Source organism: Panthera uncia (genome assembly GCF_023721935.1).
Source record: "Panthera uncia isolate 11264 chromosome B2 unlocalized genomic scaffold, Puncia_PCG_1.0 HiC_scaffold_24, whole genome shotgun sequence".
NCBI classification, from domain to species: domain Eukaryota; kingdom Metazoa; phylum Chordata; class Mammalia; order Carnivora; family Felidae; genus Panthera; species Panthera uncia.
In genome coordinates this window covers 47,864,014-47,885,925 of record NW_026057580.1, presented here as the reverse complement: position 1 = coordinate 47,885,925, position 21,912 = coordinate 47,864,014, and the positions used below count along the sequence as shown (strand labels likewise).

The 21,912-nt window shown below is 34.6% G+C and overlaps 1 protein-coding gene across 1 annotated transcript in view; it reads right to left on the bottom strand.

The window, feature by feature from the left end:
- The window catches only part of ZNF292 (zinc finger protein 292), a 103,701-nt gene that overhangs the window by 33,858 nt on the left and 47,931 nt on the right, over positions 1-21,912 (bottom strand). The window contains exons 2-5 of the mRNA XM_049653982.1: positions 21,174-21,328; positions 20,896-20,974; positions 18,527-18,662; positions 2,355-2,557 (exon numbers count right to left, since the gene is read on the bottom strand). Coding sequence (XP_049509939.1) covers positions 2,355-2,557; positions 18,527-18,662; positions 20,896-20,974; positions 21,174-21,328 — 573 coding nt within the window. The remainder of the gene's footprint in view (positions 1-2,354; positions 2,558-18,526; positions 18,663-20,895; positions 20,975-21,173; positions 21,329-21,912) is intronic.

Here is a 21,912-nt window from a genome sequence, read left to right as displayed (position 1 = left end):
CATCTACCAGGGCTAGCTGCTAATTCTATTACAATGAAAGGATCCTGGGGGAATAGTCAATCCCTTGCCTACTGGCTCACTTGGACAAGGATTTCCTCAAAAGGACCACAGAATCCAGGCTATGGTTGACTCTTTCCAGTATCTATTCCCACCATACTATGAGGAATGCGTAAAAACCTCAAATGCTTATAAGAACCAGACAAGTAAAGGTAAATGAATGTGTGTGTGTGTGTGTGTGTGTGTGTGTGTGTGTGTGTGTGAGAGAGAGAGAGAGAGAGAGAGAGAGAGAGAGAGAAAAAGAATACCACCTCTGTCTTTGGGCAATTGTTCCAAAGTGACTACTTTTCCCCGGGGCAGAAATAAAATAGACCTTGGTGACAGCCAATCTTAACCCACTTCACATGGGAAATGAAGAAAAAGTTTCTATATGTTTGTAATAGGAACATAAAAGAATAACCAAACAATCTCTAAGCAAAGGGAGACTTTTAGCAAGAATGTGTAGACTTGGGGTGCCTGGGTGGCTCAGTCGGTTAAGCGTCAGAATTCAGCTCAGGTCATAATCTCACAGCTTGTGCATTTGAACCCCACATCAGGCCCTCTGCTGTCAGCATGGAGCCTGCTTTCGATCCTCTGTCCCTATCTCTCTGCCACTCCCTTTCTCTCTCTCAAAAAGAAATAAACATTAAACAAACAAACAAACAAAAAGAACATGGAATGCCTTAATTCTATCTGCTTAATGTAAGAAGGAAAAAAATCATTTCATAGGATATCAGAGATACTTGGGGTCCTCACAGAGAATTTTCCTGAGGACGTCCCAGAGCAAGCTGGGTTGCTACTACTCAACTAAACCAAAAGGAAACTTAGGTTCAATATTGCAAGATCTTTTGATTATTCAAGATAGTTAGAAATACAGATTCTTCCTGGAAATTACAAATTCATACTCTTCAACTTCAAACAAGACTTCAGAGCTAACCCAATGACCCTATGTTTAGAAAGTTTTCTATTAGAAGTTAAAGATTCTTTAGGCCAAGGCTTATGCCTTAACTCACATTTAACCCCACGGTGCTTAATAAAAATTTGCTGAAGGGAGGATGGATGGATGGACAGACTGACATAAGGACAAGAGCTGAACTGATAATGAAAGCTTTATTTGAGTTGAAAACAATCTAAGATGTAGCAGCAGCACAATAGTTAATTTAAGAATTTTAGAAAAACTGTTAAATACATTTCAAAAGCTATCTTAAGAAACTATATATCTGCCAATTAACTGTCTGCATAGCTATTCTGAACTAATAAGAAAACTTCAGTCTCCTACTTTGCTCTGATATAGAGACTGAAAAGCCAATTATCTGAGATAAAAGAGAAATAAAGAAAAAAATCTATGGATTAGCCAATGTCTAAACTAATGATATAATTCCCTAGGCTACAGCCCTGGGAGCTATTCTATCCAGCCTAGAAAATGCCAGACATCACTCTTCCCAGTATCCTCATTATCCTCACCATCCACAACAACCTTATTGGACCTAATCTTGGTCCAAGGCTACCATCTTCCTCTTCATTTTCTAGTCTTTAAAAAAAATAAATAAATAAAATCACACAATTACCTCTACAATTACAACCTGTAACCTCATGTAGGCGTTCAGGTTTCTGTCTGAGGCTATATTATGCAAATTCCCATTTGGACCATGATTCTACCTCAGAATTCTGTAGTATAAAACAAATACATGAATACTACGTTTTATGTCAAACTAGAAGTAAAAATATCGTATGTCACACAGAGAAAATAAAGCTTTACATTAAATATACAAGTAAAATTTCGACCTATATATAGACATTTATCTATCTGTATTTATAACTTCTTCCTAGGATACATTATGTTTTTGAATACATTATGTGTGCGTGCATGAGTGTGTGTGTGTGTGTGTGTGTGTGTGTGTGTGTGTGTAAAACAGAAAACATATTCTTAGTAAGAAGTCAAATAAATTCCAATAGTTACTTAAATTAGCCAGTTAGAAAGATCTACAAGTATCCTACAAGTATCAGGTAAAACTAAAGTTAAGGCCCAACCGCTGACTAATATAAACATCCTACTAAATTGTTAAGCTACCTCCATCTTTCCCATAATTTAACCAAAGCGGTAAAAAGATTCGAATTATTTAAAACAGAAGCTAGATGAAATCAGTTTACATATAATTCTGAAAGCTGCTTAGAATCACTACCCAAGAGCATACTGAAAAGTTAAGACTGACAATAGTCCCTCACTATCTAAAAGAAAGAGAAGTCAAAGACATTCTAATTGAAAATTAACTTCTTCATTTTTAAAATTAATTACTAACAAAAGAAAATATACTCACCTCTTCCATTAACTTTTCATTTGGTGATGATGTACAAAGACAAACAAGGTAAGTTTGCTTAAAACTACCTTTTGTACCAATCTCTGGATGGTCAGAACACAGCTTTGCTAGAGCAGTTGCTTGACTTAACTGATTGGTTTTGATTAGATGTTTAATTCTCATATCCAACAAGATGGGACCCTCAAAAGCTAAAAATTCATTCACTTTAAAAAACAAGACATAATAGATTATTAACATTTGAAAATTCATTTGCAATACAAATACTTATCAGGAATATATATTTTTTTTAAGCACAGGAACTACTACTCTTTTTTCTTTGCAATTTTCTATTACTGTCACACTATTACAAAATACTTGACCTTAATAAGCAAAAGGAGATTACACTGCTAACTTTTAAAAGCTGCATTAAATATTTTTACCTGAGAGTACCATTTAGAATGAAGTGAATTAACTTAAAAATAATTTTGTATTGAATTCTAATAGCCATTGCTATTAAAATTATACTAAATTCTTTTCCTCACATTTATTCTTGAATACCAGAAAGTAGCATCCCTAGAAGTTTGCAGTACTGGAGCATTACACACTCATACTGGTAACCACAAAAGGATACTTGGATACGCTAGAGGATGAGATTCAACCAATTACTGTGTTCAGTACTGATGATGTATTTTTTATTTTACAAAGGTGAGGTCTATTTTGCTTTAATAGGTGTTCTAAAACAAATTATATATCTATAGAAAAATTAAGGGAGTGGGTGAAGTCTGCTGAAACTTCCGTAGGTTTGTAACTTTTAAAACATTAACCGATAAACCTCAACATTTCCTCACGACCCACTTAAGCATAATACACTTCTACTCTGTTCAAGTCTTTGAATTTCCTACTGCCTGTTTGATGAACTACAAATAAGAATCTTTACTTTTTGTATTTGTGAGGGAGAGTCTAAATCTTAACAGTGCAAATTTAAACTCTTCCCTGTTTTCTTTATCACAATGAGAAAATCATGTTTAAAAATCTACTGGGTGATGGCTAGCCTGAAACCTTTGGAAGGCTTTTGGGAATACAATTTTAATACTCCAAATAAAACACACAATTTCTCTCTTTATGAACAGACTGGAAGATACGTCTAGTAAGCAATCTGTAAGTTAAAAGATGGAAAGTGAGAGATGTTCTTCCTTTTTTAAACATCCTTTGCTACCCACTAGTACCTTTATTTTTTAGGTATAACTGCACTATATTCCTGTATTCCACTGTAAAAAGACTCTCCTATAAGACAGTATAATCATGGCTCCCCAGTATTAAAACCATGAGCATATAAGCATTTTAACACAGAAACCCAAATTCCATCCTTTTCTTGAAGTCTAGACCTTTGTACTTGCCACTTTCTATTCTACTCTCTGCCACATTAAACTAAATCAAAAAGTATAAAGACTGAACACAGAGAAATAAAACTAAACATAACTTTACAGTGCCTCTGACTATATGTCTTACATATATGGAGCATTACTTTTTTTTTTTAATATCACATGATTCTACTGGGGACAATTATATTGCAAATATCTTTTAACAGTTTAGTTCACTGCCAAACCAAAATCAGTAAAGATTTTAAATGAGAACTTAAAAAAAAAAAAGTGAAAATAAAGTTGTTCTGGCTATAAAAAGTCACAGACTTAAAAAAGTTTTACTTTCCTAGTCATTCTTTCAAAAGGAAAAAGCCAGCAATACAAAGTCTGGGAATTACTTAAAATATTCCCATTAAAACTCAAAATCAACAAATTCTGAGGACTGTGGCAAAGAAATTATTTAAAGGTGGCAAGTATTTAACAAAACTGATGACACTCTGAATAGAAACTCAAATAGTCCCTAAAATCTCAAATAGCAACATATAAATTAGAATGACAAATTGTACAAAATAATTTCTGTGCTAGTTCAATGTATAGGAGGATATATGTTAATACTGTAAAATGTCAAAAACATAGTTGCACGTGGATTTTTTTTTTTTTTTTTTTTAATGATAAGAAACCACTGCCACGCTTAGGGCAAAATTGATTCCAAAGAAATGCAGAGTATTAGAGCAGAAGGGACTTTACAAATCATTTTGTCCAGCTCCATCATTTGGCAGATGAGTAAACTGAGGCTCACAGAAGGTAAGTAACGTCCTAAGGTCATACAGCCAGTTAAGGACAGAACCAGGACCAGAAAGAAAAAATGGGTCCTCTGACTTCCAGCTTAATACAGTGGTGGCATTAGAAAACAAAATTCACATTTGACTAGTGTGTCTACTTTTTTTTTTTAAGGTAGGCTCCACGCTGGGCATTTTTTAAATAGGCTCCAACAGGGGACTTGAACTCATGACACTGAGATTAAGACCTGAGCTGAGATCAAGAGTCAGATGCTTAACTGACTAGGATGCCCCTAGTGTGTCTACTCTAATCAGAGTGGCACTGTATAGCAGTAAAGAGCTGTGAGGTGGCATTAACTTTTAAGGGAAAATAATTCTGAAGCACGGGGTTCAAATGGATCAAAACTAGATTATATCTTAATACCCATTTCAGAACCTAATAAATGCTCATTCTCCCCCGCCTTTCTCCATTTCTTCCTCACTGCTTTCCTTTTTCCCATTCCTCTGTATCTTTCTCTACTCCTCTCCAATCCAGACATCACAGATGTTATAACATCACCTCAAAGACTACCTGTTTTAGTGCTTGCCAGACTTACGAAAAAAGTTTTATATTTATCCTTGAATAGCTAGTCATAGCACATCTCATTCCTCACCTTGCTTTTCCCATTCCCATTCTAGAAAAGTAAAAATATCCTGAATTTTACTGGTGTGTAACCTTTCAATCTATTTTACCTGTATTTATGGACTTGAACAGAAAACCAGGTTTTACCACATTTGAGCCTGTCAAGAGAGCTGGATTACATAAAATGACAATGTAAATGAATGTTTAGCCAGTTCAATTGAGAAAATAAGAAATGGCCTCTTCTCATAGAATGCCACATACATAATATTTAAAAATACTAGTTCCTACATTAAAGATAATTAACTTTAAATATATTACAATATATATGTTGGATTTTTGTGATAAATCACTCCACAAATACCAAACGAGCATGTCCTATGCACAAAAACTTAATTCAGACTAGGTCCTGAATTTTCCTCAAAGTGGAGTGAACTTATTAATTGGATGTGTATCTCCGTGCCAAGATCTGCACACGATTTCCTCTGTAGCATCTCTGAACTAGCTATTTAACAACCATCTCAAACTCTGCATACAAAAATCTCTATACTGGGATGCCTGGGTGTCTCAGTTGGTTAAGCATCCGACTCTTGATTTTAGCTCAGGTCGTGGTCTCACAGTTTGTGAGATGGAGCCCTCACTGGGCTCTGTGCAGACAGTGCAGAGCCTGCTTGGGATTCCATTCTCTCTCTCTCTCAAAATAAATAGATAAACACTTGGGGGGAAAAACCTCCATACCACAGCATATGTCATCTCAATCCACTTAGTTGTACTCAAAGCCAGGAATCTAAGAGTTGGCCTTACAAATGCTCTCTCGTACTTGCATCTCACCCACACATCCAATCCACCACCTAATTCCGTCACTTATAATTCCTAAATACTCAATCCATTCACTCTTCCCCATCTCTACTCCTGCCATTCACCCACTCCTCCCAGCCCAGTCTTTAATCTACCAGACCACTTTGTTGCACTTTGTTAGTCTCCTGCATCCACTCTTAAGCCATCATTTCCACTAGGACTTGCATCTTTTCTTTTCTTTTTTTAAATTTATTTTTCTTTTCTTTTTTTAAAGTACACACTTGATTGTCTTCTCCCAGTTTAAAATCCTCCAATGGTCCCTTTGCCTTCAGAGTAAATTCTAAAATCTTCATCATGGCCTACCCGAATCTGCATTACCTATTCCTTTTTAAAAAATACAATTTGTATTTTATCATAAAAACAATTTAGCATTTAGATAAGAGAGAAAAAAAAAGAAAACACATTCAAATTGGAAAGAAGTAAAATAATCGGACTGCAGATGACATGATCTTACATATAGAAAACCCTAAAGATTCCACACACACAAAAAAACAATTAGAATAAATGACTTTAGCAAAAAGTTACAGGATACAAAAATAAATTGCATTTTTATACACTAGCAATGAACAACCTGAAAAGGAAATTAAGAAAACAATTCTATTTTACAATATCAACAAAAAGAATAAAATACTTAGAAATAAACCTAACTGGGGCACCTGGGTGGCTCAGTGGGTTGAGCGTTCGACTTTGGCTCAGGTTGTGAGTTCGAGCCCTGCACTCTGTGCTGACAGCTCGGAGCCTGGAGCCTGCTTCAGATTCTGTGTCTCCCTCTCTCTCTGCCCCTCCCCTGCTTGTGTTCTCTCTCTTTCTCTCTCAAAAATAAACAAACATGAAAACAAATTAAAAAAAAAAAAAAAAAAAAGAAATAAACCTAACCAAGAAGGTGAAATACTTGTCCCTGAAATCTATAAAACATGGCTGAAAGAAATTAAAGACACAAGTAAGTGGAAAGATTCCTGTGTTCATAGACTGAAAGACTTAATAACTGTCAAAATGTCCACCTATCAAAACAATTTAAGAATTCAATAGGGGCGCCTGGGTGGCTCAGTCGGTTAGGCGTCCGACTTCGGCTCAGGTCACGATCTTGCGGTCCGTGAGTTCGAGCCCCGCATCGGGCTCTGTGCTGACAGCTCGGAGCCTGGAGCCTGTTTCGGATTCTGTGTCTCCCTCTCTCTCTGACCCTCCCCCATTCATGCTCTGTCTCTCTCTGTCTCAAAAATAAATAAACGTTAAAAAAATTAAAAAAAAAAAAAAAAAAAAGAATTCAATACAATTCCTGTCAAAATTTCAATGGCATTTTTTGCAGAGATAGAAAAATTTAGCCTAAAATTCATATGAAATCTCAAGGGATTCCAAATAGCCAAAATAATTTTGAAAAAGATCGAAGTCTGAGGTGTCACACTTCCTCACTTCAAAATAATTTATAAAGCTACATTAATCAAAACAGTGTGGTACTGGCCTAATAACAAAGATATATAGGCAATGCTGTAGAACAGAAAGTCCAAAAATAAACCCTCACATATATAGTCAAATGATCTTCAACAAGACTGCCAAAATCACTCAATGAGAAATGGACAATCTTTTCAGCAAATGGTGCTGGGAAAACTCATATCCACATGTAAAAAAATGAAGTGGGACACTTACTGTATACCATATAAGAATTTAACTCAAAATGGATTGAAGATCTAAATTTAAGACACAAAACCATAAAACTCCTAGGAGAAAACAAAGAAGATAAGCTTGAAGACACTAGACTTGGCAAGGATTTATTGGATATGACACCAAGGTACATACAAAAAACCCAAACACGGACAACTTGAACTACATCAAACCTAATTTTTATGCATCAAAGGACAGAATCAACTGGGTGAAAAGGCAGCCTACATAAGGGGAGGAAGTATTTGCAAATCATATACCTGATAAGGAGTTGATATCCAGGATATATAAAAAATGTTTAGAACAATAAAATATCAAATAATCCTATTATAAAGTGGACAAATGACTTTAACAGACATTTATGCAAAGAGGATATACAAAAGTCTAACACATGAGAAGATACCCAACTAATCATCAGAGAAATGCAAATCAAAACTACAATGAGATATTACCTCACACCATTAGAATAGTTACTATCAAAAACAAACAAACAAAAAAACAACAAACCCAGAAAATAAATGCTGGTGAGGATATGGAGAAATTGGAACCTTTGTGCACTGTTGATGGGACTGTAAAACGGAGCAACTTCTATGGAAAACAATATGGAAGTTCCCCAAAAAGTTAAAATAGAACTAGCTACCATACGATCCAGCTATCCCACTTATGGGTATATACACATAAGAACTGAAAGGAGGGTCTTAAAGTGATATGCACATGCACCCCCATGTTTACAGCAATATCACTCATAACAGCCAAGAAGTGGAAGCAATCCCAATGTCCACCAATAAATGAATAAACAAAATGTGGTATATACATGCAGTGGAATATTATTCACTTTTTTTTTATTTTTGAGAGAGAGCTTGCGAGCAAGGGAGAGAGACAGAATCTTAAGCAGTCTCCACACTCAGAGCAGAGCCCAACACAGGGCTCAATCCCACAACCCTGGGATCATGACCTGAGCTGGAATCAAGAGTCAGACACTCAACTGACTGACGCACACAGGTGCCTTAAAAAGAAAGGAAATCCTGTCACATGCTACAACATGGATTATCCTTGAAAACATTATGTTAAGTGAAATAAGCTAGTCACAAAAAGGTAAATATGGTATTAAAGTAATCAAATCATAGAAACCAAAAGTAAAATGGTGGTTAACTACTGGCTGGTAGAAGTGGGTAGGGTAGAAGGAGTTGCTATTATTACAGAATTTTAGTTTTGCAAATGAAAAAGTTCTGGAGACCTGTTTTACAACAATATGAATATACTTAACACTGAACTATACACTTAAAAATAATTAAATGGTATATTTTATGTTACATGTTTTTAACCACAATAAAAAAATAAATTAAAAAATCAGTGCAGCATTGTTAGTCACAAAAATCCAAATTTAGAAATTTAATAAAAACACAACACCTCAAGCTCTGGGTAAGTGGCTCTTAACCCTGGCTGTACAATTATCTTGATCTTACAAAAAACTACTGATGCCTGGGGCTCAGACCCAGAGACTATGGTCTGAGGTAGGCCTCTTAAGCACTGAAATGTCTGAAAACTGTCCAGGTGATTTAGGCACAGCCAGGATTGAGTACCACTGCTGTAGGTATCTAGATTTCAGTGCCCAAATTACCAATTAGGGATAGTCTTAATATTCACCCCACCCCTCATCCTTTCTTGAGGGAATATATTACATTTATAAGAAATAGAATTTTTACTTAAAAGATTTCAGTCTTGCTTCCTTTTTCATTAATCTGAAACTTTATGGTCATAATGGATTATAGTAAAAATTTATGATAACTGAATTTTTGACATGATTGATATGAAACAGAATTTTTAAAAATTAAAAAAAAAAATTCTCTGTCAGAGCACCTGGGTGGCTCAGTCGGTTAAGGGTCAGGCTCTTGGTTTCAGCTCAGGTCATGATCTCACAACTTGTGGGTTCAAGCCCTGTGTCGGGCTCTGCGCTGGCGACACCAGCCATGCTTGGGATTCTCTGTCTCCCCTGTCTCTCTCTGCCCCTCCCCCACTTGTGCTGTCTCTGTCTCAAAAATAAACATTTAAAAAGAATTTTTTATTTAATAAAAATCCACATCATAGATGAACCTAGTTAGTATGTAACATTAAAATTTTTGTGTGAAGATCTCATTATGAGTTTTACGTTTAAGTTCTGACATATTTATCCACGTAACATTATTATAAAATACACTCATTAATGTTTCAAGATGTTTCAAGAAACCAGTGAGTGTATTTTAAAATCATTTTTAGTGAAAATGAAAATATGGGGGTCACTATGTTTATATTTAATTACATAATAGTAGAGTATAAATACAAATATGTCATCAGCCCAAAACTGTGAGTGAATACTTTTATAAGCTTACTGTAGTTTAATTCTGTCAGCTTAATTTTATCCCGTCACTGATCCTCAAGGATCTAAGGGTTATATACAAGTAAAAGGCAATCTAATTTAGTAGTGATTTTTAAAAATAAAATCTAAAATGTTCCCTTCAGTTATTTTGTATACCAAGACAAGGTCAGTTAAGGGCAAAGAAGAGAAGCGGACACAAAGCAATAGAAAAAGGAAATTAAACAAACAACAGAGGAAGGGAGGGAGGGACAACCAATGAGAAACAAGTTAGGTCAACTGTATTCCTAAAAGTACTTAATACAGTCTTTAAGGTTTTCTTTTTAGTAACTTTCTGTAAGAAATGTCCTAACACAAAAAAAATTGTCAGTAGATTTAGGTCTAGGTTTCAGAGTCACCTCTTCTGGCATTCTCTGTATAGACAGGTAAAGATATAAATATATCTTTATACAAAAATATATATATATTATATATATCTTTATAAAAAAATATATATTGTATATATCTTTATACAAAAAAAATACACCAAAAATGTACCACAAGAGTGAAGGAACTACAGATTTCTTATCCAAAAGTAAATGCAGCTGTAATCATATCTGGCCTCATCCTATTTACCTGGAAAGTATGAGTTATCACCTGCTCTCTCCTCCCATCTCCCCTCCCTTCAAAATATTATTATATCTTATGTATGCTAATACCTGATAAACCAAGGAACAATTCTCTACCTTCACTTTTAAATGCAAAGTTTATTACTGAAATAAAGACTTATTTTCTCACAAAACTCTTAAGGATTTATAAGTACTGTGGTAAAGCTTAAGCTTTAGAAATTTCCTTTGAAAAAGAATGGGTTCTGGGGGGAAAGACACTGCTGGGCTTCAAATTCAAGAAAGGACTGGAAAGATGATAAAAATTTAATCTGTGCAACTGCAGATTGATATATTAGGATAATATATCAGAATAAGGGGAAAGGCTGAAGGGATTCAGTGTGACTGTAATAGGGAGCTCTCTCAGAGTCTAGATTGTAAAATGATGACATAAACAAAAGAACGGGAAGCAGGTTCAGGACCAAGGATACACACACCCTGAGTGTTATAGACCTGGTACTAATCTGTGTGAATTGTTATTAAAGCTAGAACCCAAGATGGCCCCTAGCTCACCAAAAATGTTGAGAACAATCAAACTGGCAAAGGTGGGTACCTTCTTGAGAAAAGTCTGCTGCTTGGGTTTGACTATGTATTATTTATAATGACAGAGAAAAGGGAGACTTCCTCTTTTCTTATGGTGGTTCTGATAATAATAAACTTCAGATTTAAAAGGATAGACAGGAAAATGTAATTTTCAAAATGGGGCTGAGCAATAGAAATAATCCTAAATGAGAGTCTCAAAATTAATTATATTAAAAACATGGCTTGTGATTGTTCAGAAGAAGGTATGTGAGTGTTAAGTGACAAGACAGATTCACTAAACACAAATTAGGTTATACCTGTCAAATTATCCCAAAATGTCCCCAAATGTATCAGAGACCCAAATATAAAATGCAAAACTTCTATGAGAAAAATCTATAGAACTCTAGGTTTGGTAGTGAGGACGTATGTATTTATGTATGCATGTACTGTTATTCTATTTTATTTTATTTCAGTATAGTTAACACAGTGGTAATGAGTTTTTAGATAAAACACCAAAAGCATGATCCACAATAGAAAAAATTCCTAAGTTGGACTTCCTTAAAATTTAAAATTTCTGCACTGTTAAGGAAAAGGATAAGCCACAGACTGAAAGAACATATTTGCAAAACTTATAAAGGACTTGTATCCAAAATATACAAAGAACTGTTAAAACTTAACAATAAGAAAACAAATGATCTGATTAAAAAACAGGCAAAAATTCTAAAGGGATGCCTCATCAAAGAAGATATACAGATGGCAAGCATGCATATGAAAAGATCTTCAGGATCTTATGTCATTACAGAAATTGTTAACTGAAACAAAAATGTGGTATTACTATACACCTATTAGAATGCTAAATTCCCCCAAATAGGTAATACCAATTGCCAGTGGGGGTCTAGAGCAATAAGAATTCTCATTCATTGCTGGTAAGAATACAAAATGGTATAGTCACTTTAGAAAAAGTCTGGCAGATTCTTACAAAGCAAAACATAGTCTTACCATAAGATTTAGCAATCTTACTCCTAGTATTTACCCAACTGATGTGAAACTTGTGTCCACACAGAAACTTGCGTGCAAATGTTTATAGTAGCTTTGTTCATAAACAGCAACTTGTAGCAAACAAGATATCTTTTAACAGGTGAATGGATAAAGAAACGGGATGAAGAATCTTTTTTATTGCTAATCAGCAATAAAACAGCAATGAGCTGTTAAGGTATTAAAAACATAGAGGTCTTTAATAAGCAATAAAAAATATTCAGCAATAAAATAGAATAAGCTGTTAAGGTATCAGAGACATAGATGAATGTTAAATGCATACTGCCAAGTAAAAGAAGCTAGACCAAAAGCCTATAATTATGAAAATCTCAAAAAGGCAAAACTATAGAGATGGTAAATAAATCAGTAGTTGTCAGGTGTTCAGGAGAGGGTTAAATGGGTGAAGATAGTAGATATTTTCACGGCAGTGAAACTATTCTGTATGATACCGTAATGGTGGATACATGGCCACCATGCATTTGTCAAAGCCTATAGAACTTTACAGAACAAAGAAGGAATCTTAAGACATGCAAATTAAAAAATTATTTAGGAGGTTGGGAACACCCAGGATGAAATGCAGAATACGGCAAAAAAAAAAAAAAAAAAAATCTAACTGTACTACAAGTGTTATGAAAGAACTTTACTGGAAGAGGTGGGGAAATACTCATCTAACTTTGGATGAATGGAGCCTATCAGAAAAATGGCAAGAGATACTGTACACAAGCACTGTACTCTAATCAATAAAGCCATTTTCCACAGAGGTAGAAAACATGTACACTAAGACTGATTAAGTACACAGATGGCCAATGGTGTAGGAGGTCAGTCTGAAAAGGCTACATTATTGCATGACTCCAATTATGTGACAGTGAGAGGTTTATGTGAGGTTTATGTTTATGTGAGAGGTTATAGATAAGCAAGAGAAGGCAAGAATGATCCTTGTGGTATGGATTTGAGTGAAATACATCAGCATGAACACACTCATATTTAGTTTAATACACATACAGCTGGTTACATATAGAAATATTTACAGATGTGTATATACACGGCTTAGCATACCTACATATATTTTCTTGCTTTGTCTGTTGAAAGGTCCTAGAAGCAATGACACCTCCACAGCAATGAACACACCCAGTTATCAGATCTTAGTTTCTAATACTAGTCTCTAAGAAAAAGAACAAGGGCTCTTTGGAAAAATAGCTGATTCTAGGACTGGGGTAGAAAATATGCAAAATAAGCTGGAGTACCTTACAGTGTCAGAAAGCAAGGAAGTACTCAAATGAAAAACATACCCCACAATGAAGGGGGTATGTAAAAGGGACGCAGAAGTTAAATCAAAGAGTTCCCAATGGCCAAAGCTGGGACAATTTGAGCAACTAAAATAAAGTAGTATTGGATTATCACCAAAGTAGACAATGAATATCCATTAGTCCATACTGATATAAATAAATGACTGAATAAAAGGGTGAAAAGACAAATCTGTGTAGAATTCCAAATAATCTGTATAGATACTGCCCCCTCAAGAAAGTGGAGCTTAAATTTCCACCTCTGAAGTGTGGTCTGTATGTAGTAACTTCCTTCCAAAGAGTACTGTATGGAAAGGGAGGAAAAGAATAACTTTGTAGTGGAGAAACTTGATAAACACATTACCTCATCCAGGTAATCAAGTAATGTTAATATCAACAATGAGAAGTCATGCGGAGAGTATGTACCCTTGATATGATGTGATAACAATGACATTTTACCTCTGTGATCTTCCTCCCCAAATCCATAAGCCCAGTTCTAATCATGAGAGCAACATCAGATAACTCCCAGTTAAGGGACATTCTACAAAATACCTGACCAGTATTCCTCAAAACTGTCAAGGTCATCAAAAACAAGGAAAGTCTGAAAAATTGTCACAGCCAAGAGGAGCCTAAGAAGACATGACGACTAAATGTAATGTGGTATCCTGGATGGGATCCTGGAACAGAAAAAGGACATTAGGTAAAAACTAAGGAAATCTGAATAAAGTATGGAAGTTAGTTAATAACAAAGTATAAATATTGGTTTATTAATTGTGACAAATGTAGCATACTAATTTAAGATATGAAGAGTAAGGAAAATTGGCTGTGGGGTACATGGAGACTTTTCACAATTCTAAAACTATTCTAAAAATAAGAAGTTCATTTTTAAAAATAATAAATTAGGTCATAGTAACCTCAGTATTAAACAACACTACTTAAAAGAACTCTAGCCAAGTACTTGTTATGGTCTTTCACCCAATCCTTATATACAAAAAAGGAGAACCATGGAGCAGACAAAAAGAAAAATAGGAATATTTGATCAAACAACCATAATCAAACAGTACTGATTAAAGGACTAAAAGCAAGAAGGAAGATTTCTAGAAATATCTCAGGGGCTAGGTTTCTGGACACGACCATTTTATGGTTATTATCAAGGACATGGATGCCAACAGAATATATGTTAATAAGAGGAAACTGGTAAGGACAAAAACCTTGAATAACAAAATCAAGACTTAAAAGAATATTGACAAGTTGCTGAGACACAATGAATCTAACAGTGAAATTAAGCAGAACGGGGAAAAAAAGGCAATGCCTTGTGTGCCAAAAGACAAAGTATAAAAATGTAGTTGAGGGGTGCCTGGGTGGCTCAGTCAGTTGAGTGTCCAACTCTTGATTTTGGCTCAGGTCATGATCTCATGATTCTGGAGTTTAAGCCCCACACTGGACTCTGAGCTGTCGGGCTCTGTATTGACAGCACAGAGCCCGCATGGGATTCTCTCTCTCCCTCTCTCTCTGCCCCTCCCCTGCTCATGCCCTCTCTCTCTCTCTCTCTCTCTCTCTCTCAAAATAAATAAATAAACTTAAAAAAATGTAGTTGATAATTTAAGGGTAGCATTTATTTTTTAAAAATTTTGTGTGATTTTAGTAATGTCATCAAGTTGTATGATTATGACTACCCAAAACGGTTAATGTCATCTCAAGTCACACTAACATGTATAAAATGTTAGGATGAAAAATATGAGAGCACCAATGACTTCAAAGCTGGCCAGATCATATTTAGGGTACACATGCAGTTCTAAGAATTATACATTAAAGAGAACAACAAAATGCACTGAAAAACAGGAATCATGGGGACGCCTGGGTAGCTCAGTCAGTTAAGTGTCTGACTTCAGCTCAAGTCATGATTTGAGTTCGAGCCCTGCGTCGGGCTCTGTGCTGACAGCTCGGAGTCTGGAGTCTGGAGCCTGCTTCGGATTCTGTGTCTCCCTCTCTCTCTGCCCCTCTCCTGCTCGCACTCTTTCTCTCTCTGTCTCAAAAATAAACATTAAAAACAAAACAAAAACCAGGAATCATGAATGTAGATTTAACATCTTTAAAAATCTCAATTGCTATGGCATGAAAGAGGGATTTATACTTTGGCATGGCTTTAGGGGTAGCACTAGATCCAAAAGATGGAATTCTAAGAATGTAGTTTTTGCAATTTTCACAGTGAAGATTTTCTAATCATAGGTTAAGAATGGACTGAACTACCTAGCAAACCATTCTCTAGAAGTGTTCAAGCAAAGGCCAATTTATTATCAGTGATGTTTTAAACGGGAGTTAAAAGTGGGCTTAAAAAAAAAAAAAAAAAAAGGCATTCAGTCTTTCCAATCTTGAGATTATGACCGAAGAAAGACTCAAGTAACATGTAAGCTTCAAGTTCCTGTGATATTCAAAGGCCATCTACCTCAATATGTTGATTTAGTTATTACAGTTACTTTATTCTAGGATGCTAAAACCTTAAAGTGAAACCAGCATTTAAAATTTTGAGTTCCACCCACCCTCAATCCCCCAAATCAAAGAGCATTTCTTGGTTTAGCTGGGTTGTAGTGGGTCCAAACTTAGTCAATTAAAAAAAAAAATTCAGAATTAAGTAGATTACTCTTCAAATGCATGAAAACTCTAGACGCTTTACTATAAACTAATGAGCACAGCCTACTGAGGTGTACTCATTCTCTCAGCTCTAGCTCTTCACTTCACACTTGCTGTAGGCTAGATTAAGTTAAACTAAGGGGCTAGAGAAGTAAAACTAAAAGCTCCCCATCCTTTTCAACCATCAAGTTTGAAAATGTAAATCAATTCGTATTTTTGTGTAAAATGTTAATTCCTTCAAGTTTTCCAAAGCAGGTAATAAACATACACTTCTAGTTTATGTGTGTGATTAGCCATAAAATAACTCCCATCAAAGAGACATTCTAAGTAACAGAGGACCAAGTAAAGACTATGGATGCAAAATCTCTTGTCATTTCACATCTGAGTTGTATTAAAGTCTGGCTACCTATAACCCACTGTACTGTAAGAAACTCCTCTTGGCTAAATAGTCCACAAACTACTCTAGTAGCTATGTCAGGCAAAGAACAAGAAATAGAGCAGCACAGAAATGGGCAGAGACTTTGTTAATAGAAACAATGTTAAGCACGTTTAAGCAAGTAAGGAAACTGAGCACATGCTCTTTTAAAATAAATCTTAAATCTCTGCTAAGGTAAAGATTCCATTTTCCTATTTAGCGTAATGTGTAAGTTTGGCAAAAATGCTATTCAGAAACTAACAACAGAGAAGAGGAGTTAATTCTTTAATTTAAGCTAGGTGCAATTTTATTTACAGGTTTTAGGCTAGGTGCAACAGGCATGATATAAAAAGGAGAGAAGTCCTGACTTCAATTCCTGGCTCTGCCTCACATCACTGGCAATGTGATATAGAAAAGACAACCAATCTTCCTGAGCCTCCATTTCTCATCTGTAAAATAGGGACAATAAAGATCCTGCCTTTTTCACAGGATCATTGTGAGGGTTAAATGAAACCAGTACTTCTAAAAGCACATTTCAAACCGTTAGGAACTATACAATGCAATTTGATATTATTAATATATTACATCCAATATTTCCAAAAGCTGGATAGATCAGAAAGTATAATTTGATTATAAGAACAAATCACAGTGGTGTTAGTATACTAGGATAAAACTAATATGCCAAAGGCAAAAAAATCTAAGATTCTCAACTTTTAAATGTTGTTATTATTAATTTAAGTAATGAGAGTCCACTCCCCATTTCTCCAAGGTCTTGAGAACACTGTGGCTAATCTGTAGGTATCCATGATGGAAGGCGGTACTAAAAATCATCTGGCTTATGAAAATTAAGAAACAGATAACATTGCTAGAACTATCAGAAAAGCATGGAGAAATGGTTAAGAGGGGAGCCAGGTAGAAAAAAACCAGCTTGGGGCGCCTGGGTGGCGCAGTCGGTTAAGCGTCCGACTTCAGCCAGGTCACGATCTCGCGGTCCGTGAGTTCGAGCCCCGTGTCAGGCTCTGGGCTGATGGCTCGGAGCCTGGAGGCTGTTTCTGATTCTGTGTCTCCCTCTCTCTCTGCCCCTCCCCCGTTCATGCTCTGTCTCTCTCTGTCCCAAAAATAAAAAAAAAAAAAAAAAAAAGAAAAAAACCAGCTTGAAGAGAAGTTTGGAGACTGGCTGGGAAGACTGTTTGGTAAATATCAAAATACCAGAAGAATTCACAAGCAATGGCCCTAACAACACTACTTTCTCAGGGCCTTCACAATTTGCTATTACATAGCAAAATACCTAGGGTTCGCCATCAATCAACAAGCAAAGCAGCAATAAACAACAGAAGTAGTTTATTTACTTCTTCAGTTAAATACCCTGGGAAAGGTCTGGATGAAATCTGGGTACTTTCCTAAACAATTTCAAGAAAAGTACCAAAGACTGTAACTGTGGTCTTCTTCATGGTGTATATAATTTTTGAACTCTTTTGAACATTAAGTGTTATACATATTATTAGTGATTTATTAGCCACCTACTTCAACAGGATATCTGCCAGTTTAACTGGAATCTTTACTGCCCAAGCTCATCCAATAACAACAAAACAGAATAAAATAAGATGGAGCAACAAGCTGAGAAAGAGTACTAATCTTAAAGGCAAAGACTTGAGAGTTCTAGCATGAATTTCTGTCTCTGTTTTGAGGAAAATCATTTAACTACCCTACTTCTGCTTCTCCATCTGTCAAGTAAGTTATCAAATATAAGCTAGACTGCCACCTGTCAGGATGCTGCAGAGTGAATTCCTCTACTGAAAAGATGCTGGGAAAATTTTTAGTTTTCCTGTTACTCTAAGATTGTGTAATATCCTATAAATACATCTTCCCCCAAATAAAATAAAGGTGAAGGGCCTGAAGCACCTCAGCTAAAATGTAATTAAATGGTCCTTCTCTGGGAAATCTTGAGATGAATTATACTTATCAAAACAATTTTTTAAGTACTCATTTTTTTTCTAGTCTAGTGATTTTTATTTTCTCTCTCTCTAGAAAATTTACCTTTATCCTTATCCAATGGTTCCTGGGAAAGAATAGTGCACAGTACCGGGTTTTTCCACACCCCAGTCTCTTGAGCTAGAGTAGCTAAAAAATGCAATTCACAGCTGCCATTCTCCATCAGCTTTTCATGAGCTACCTATAAATATTAAATAAACATCCAAAGAATTACAACAGATTTTTAAAAGCAAGCTTATCAGGCTCTAAATATAATACTAACTTTTGAAAAGACTTTTATCTTAAAATTTTCACATCACATTACAAAGTGCTGAATTCCTTTACTTCTGATTTTTTCAAGATGAATCTCAAGAATTGTATCAATTATAAATTTTAATAAATACAATGTATTTCTAGAAATAAGTCAAACTTATTTTTCCTCCAAAATCTAAACCAAGAGCAAAGTTATTTCTCAAGGAAGCTATCAGAATATCCATAGCATAAAAGACCTTACACATTTTATATCCTGTGTTAGTAAAAAAAAACAAAAACAAAAACAAAAAACTTTTTCCAAAAAACTACCATTAATAAGTGACAGATCTGCATCAAGGCCTAAGTGACAACATACACATATCCCAATAAAAGGGACTTTTGAAAACAACTAAATGAATGATTTTTCATTTATTTATTACATAGCCTTGGCAATGTTCTATTTAAAGCTACGACACTAAAACTTGCTTACTAGTTGTTTCCAAGTGTTCATGCATTTAGTGTATTCTTCGAAACACAAAAGGACCAATAGTTTTTATCCAATTCAGAAACTGTTTATTGGGAATGTCTATGGGCAAAGGACTAGGGAAGAGAGCAACTGGTCCTGCATTTATGGAGCTTATCCTCTACTGGGGTAAAGAAAGGGGAAGCACAGGCTAAATGAAACAAATGCTGTTAAGCAGGTATAAAATAACGCCAAGGAAGCTCTGAAATAAGAGCAAAGTGTTATGGAAACTCTTAAAGCTACATACTATGTTTATACAAAAAGTCTATTCCTCAGAACCATAGAATCTTCCCACTGCAACAAGTTCCAGGGCTTGAAGAAATTTTCTTTAAGTAATTGCTGAAAACTACCATATAAGGATTTAGAGTTATTTCCTTCTCATTAACCCATATGGAAAATATCAACTAGTGCTACTGTTTCAAAAAGGAAAGTTTAAAAGTTTATCTTATGTCAACAAACAAAATAATGAGAAATTCAGTATTATATTTGCATATAAACAACTTAATTCAGGGATAGAGTGCCAAACAATGAAAAGTTCTACAATAATTATTTACCTAAAAATAAATACTTGCTGGGGAAATAACCTAAAACATGAGGTACTGATATGCTGAAGTAGAAACTACATGATCAAAAAGTTATTTGCAACGTGACAAACAAGACAAGACACCTTCATTGCCACAAATAATTAAGTATTATGTGTAAAATACTATGTGGAATCCTATAATATTAAGATATGAATCCTACCTTCAAGAATTTTGCAACTGATGAAGATTTTAATGGTTAATATTGAAATAGGAAAGCTGATTTCTCTACCTAAATATAGTTTATTTCACATGCTTCTAAAATTTGAGAATAAAATTCTCTTTAATGTATCTCTTACAGAAAAACATCAAGCCAAAAAATATTTTAAGAACTCTGGTTAGAGAAAGAGACAAGTATACTTTGTGAAACTAGCTAGCAGAAACATTCTTTTTAATTAATCAATGAATCAAAACGTACTTGAAGCTATAGTATATCCAGCACAATCTAGTGCTTGAAACAAAATTTAACATTCTTGAAAATATTCCAAGACAACTAAGTACTAAATTGTGTAGTACTACGTAAGGCAGAATAATAGCACTAAATAAAAAAGACAAAGCATGTGTTTTCAGTTATAGGAGAAAAGCATGAACTCTGGAATAAAGAACTTTGATTCAAATGACTACTCTGTAAAATCAACTGTACAAATTTGGGCAAATAAAAATTTTAAAGTATGAGCCTCAGTTTCCTCACCTTTAAAATGGGAAAAATATACCTACCCCCACAAAGGATTATATGATATATTAAATTCTTATAAAAATATTGCAGATGTTCAGCAATTAAACTGTTTCTAAATACAAATTAGGGCATTTTTTTTTTGTTTTCCCTTACTGGTCTGGCAAAGTCCTAAACTGATCTTAAAGAACAGTGCAATATTCAACCAATCTATCTAAATGTATATATTCATTTAGCACACATTTATTGAACATCTACTATATGCATGACATTAGTGTTAACAAGAGCTGCAATTAATGCTTGTTATTAGTTAGATGTTTTAAAGTGTAACCAAAAAATTTATATAGAGTAAAGAAAACAGACATAAGATATGCCTATATGAAATCTAATAGGTAGATATTCTCACCTGCACCAGTGTCTGAAACTGTTCCCACTGTTTATCTGATAACTCGACAGGCAGGCACAATAAAAGTTCAACACAGCTTCTAAAAAACAAAAAATTGGTAACGATAGAAATAATTATTAAGATTCAAAGTAAAATAAAACAAATAATTCTAGTATCAGTAGGTACCCTACTGATAGTTTAAATAAACTATTCTATTTAAACTGTCATAAAAGACTGAAGTACAGAATTAAAACAAAAGAGCTGTATCTGATTTTTTATTTACTCAAAGGTCTACTCACAATGCCAAGCGCTCCAGAACCAATGCTACATTTTCACATTCAGAGGTAAGATAAGGTCGGGCTTTAACATAACTTTGGATAGCCACTGTGTATACCTCCAATAAAGGTAAAGGATCTTCTGAAGTTTTCCATTTCTCTGCATATTCAAGGAGTGTCTGTTTTGGAAGGAATAATAAAAAATATTCAACGTAAATCAAAATACATACTGGCTAATCAGTTTTTCTCTCCTCCCTGAGAAATTCTGAAAAATAACATGCTTTATCTGTGAAAACAAAAAGTAGCTTATACCAATTAAATTATTAAAAGTAATAAAGCCATAGTCTTATTTCTAGCAGCTCTCTGGAGGAGAAAAGATTAGTGTTAACTCATCCAACAACAGCATCATTTCATGAAGGATGACTTCTTTAGTCAAAATGTCACCTTTCACCCCCAAACTTCTAAGATTTAAAAGTTGTTTTAAAAACAAGATACCTAGACCAGCTTGACCAGGAGGCATGTAGTAAAGAATTTCAAATATTTACACTTTTATTTTTCATATAGGGAGCATAAAATTGAATACCTAAAATAAATAAATTGCATATATGGTCAGAAGAAATGTAACTTTTCAGTTAACAAAAAATAACGGTACAACATATTGTTATTTTTTATGACAAGTTTTATCATTTTAAAAAAATCATCTAAAGAACTTCAACAAATATAAAGTCAAATAACTTGTATAATAAAGTGCTTATTTTTTTTT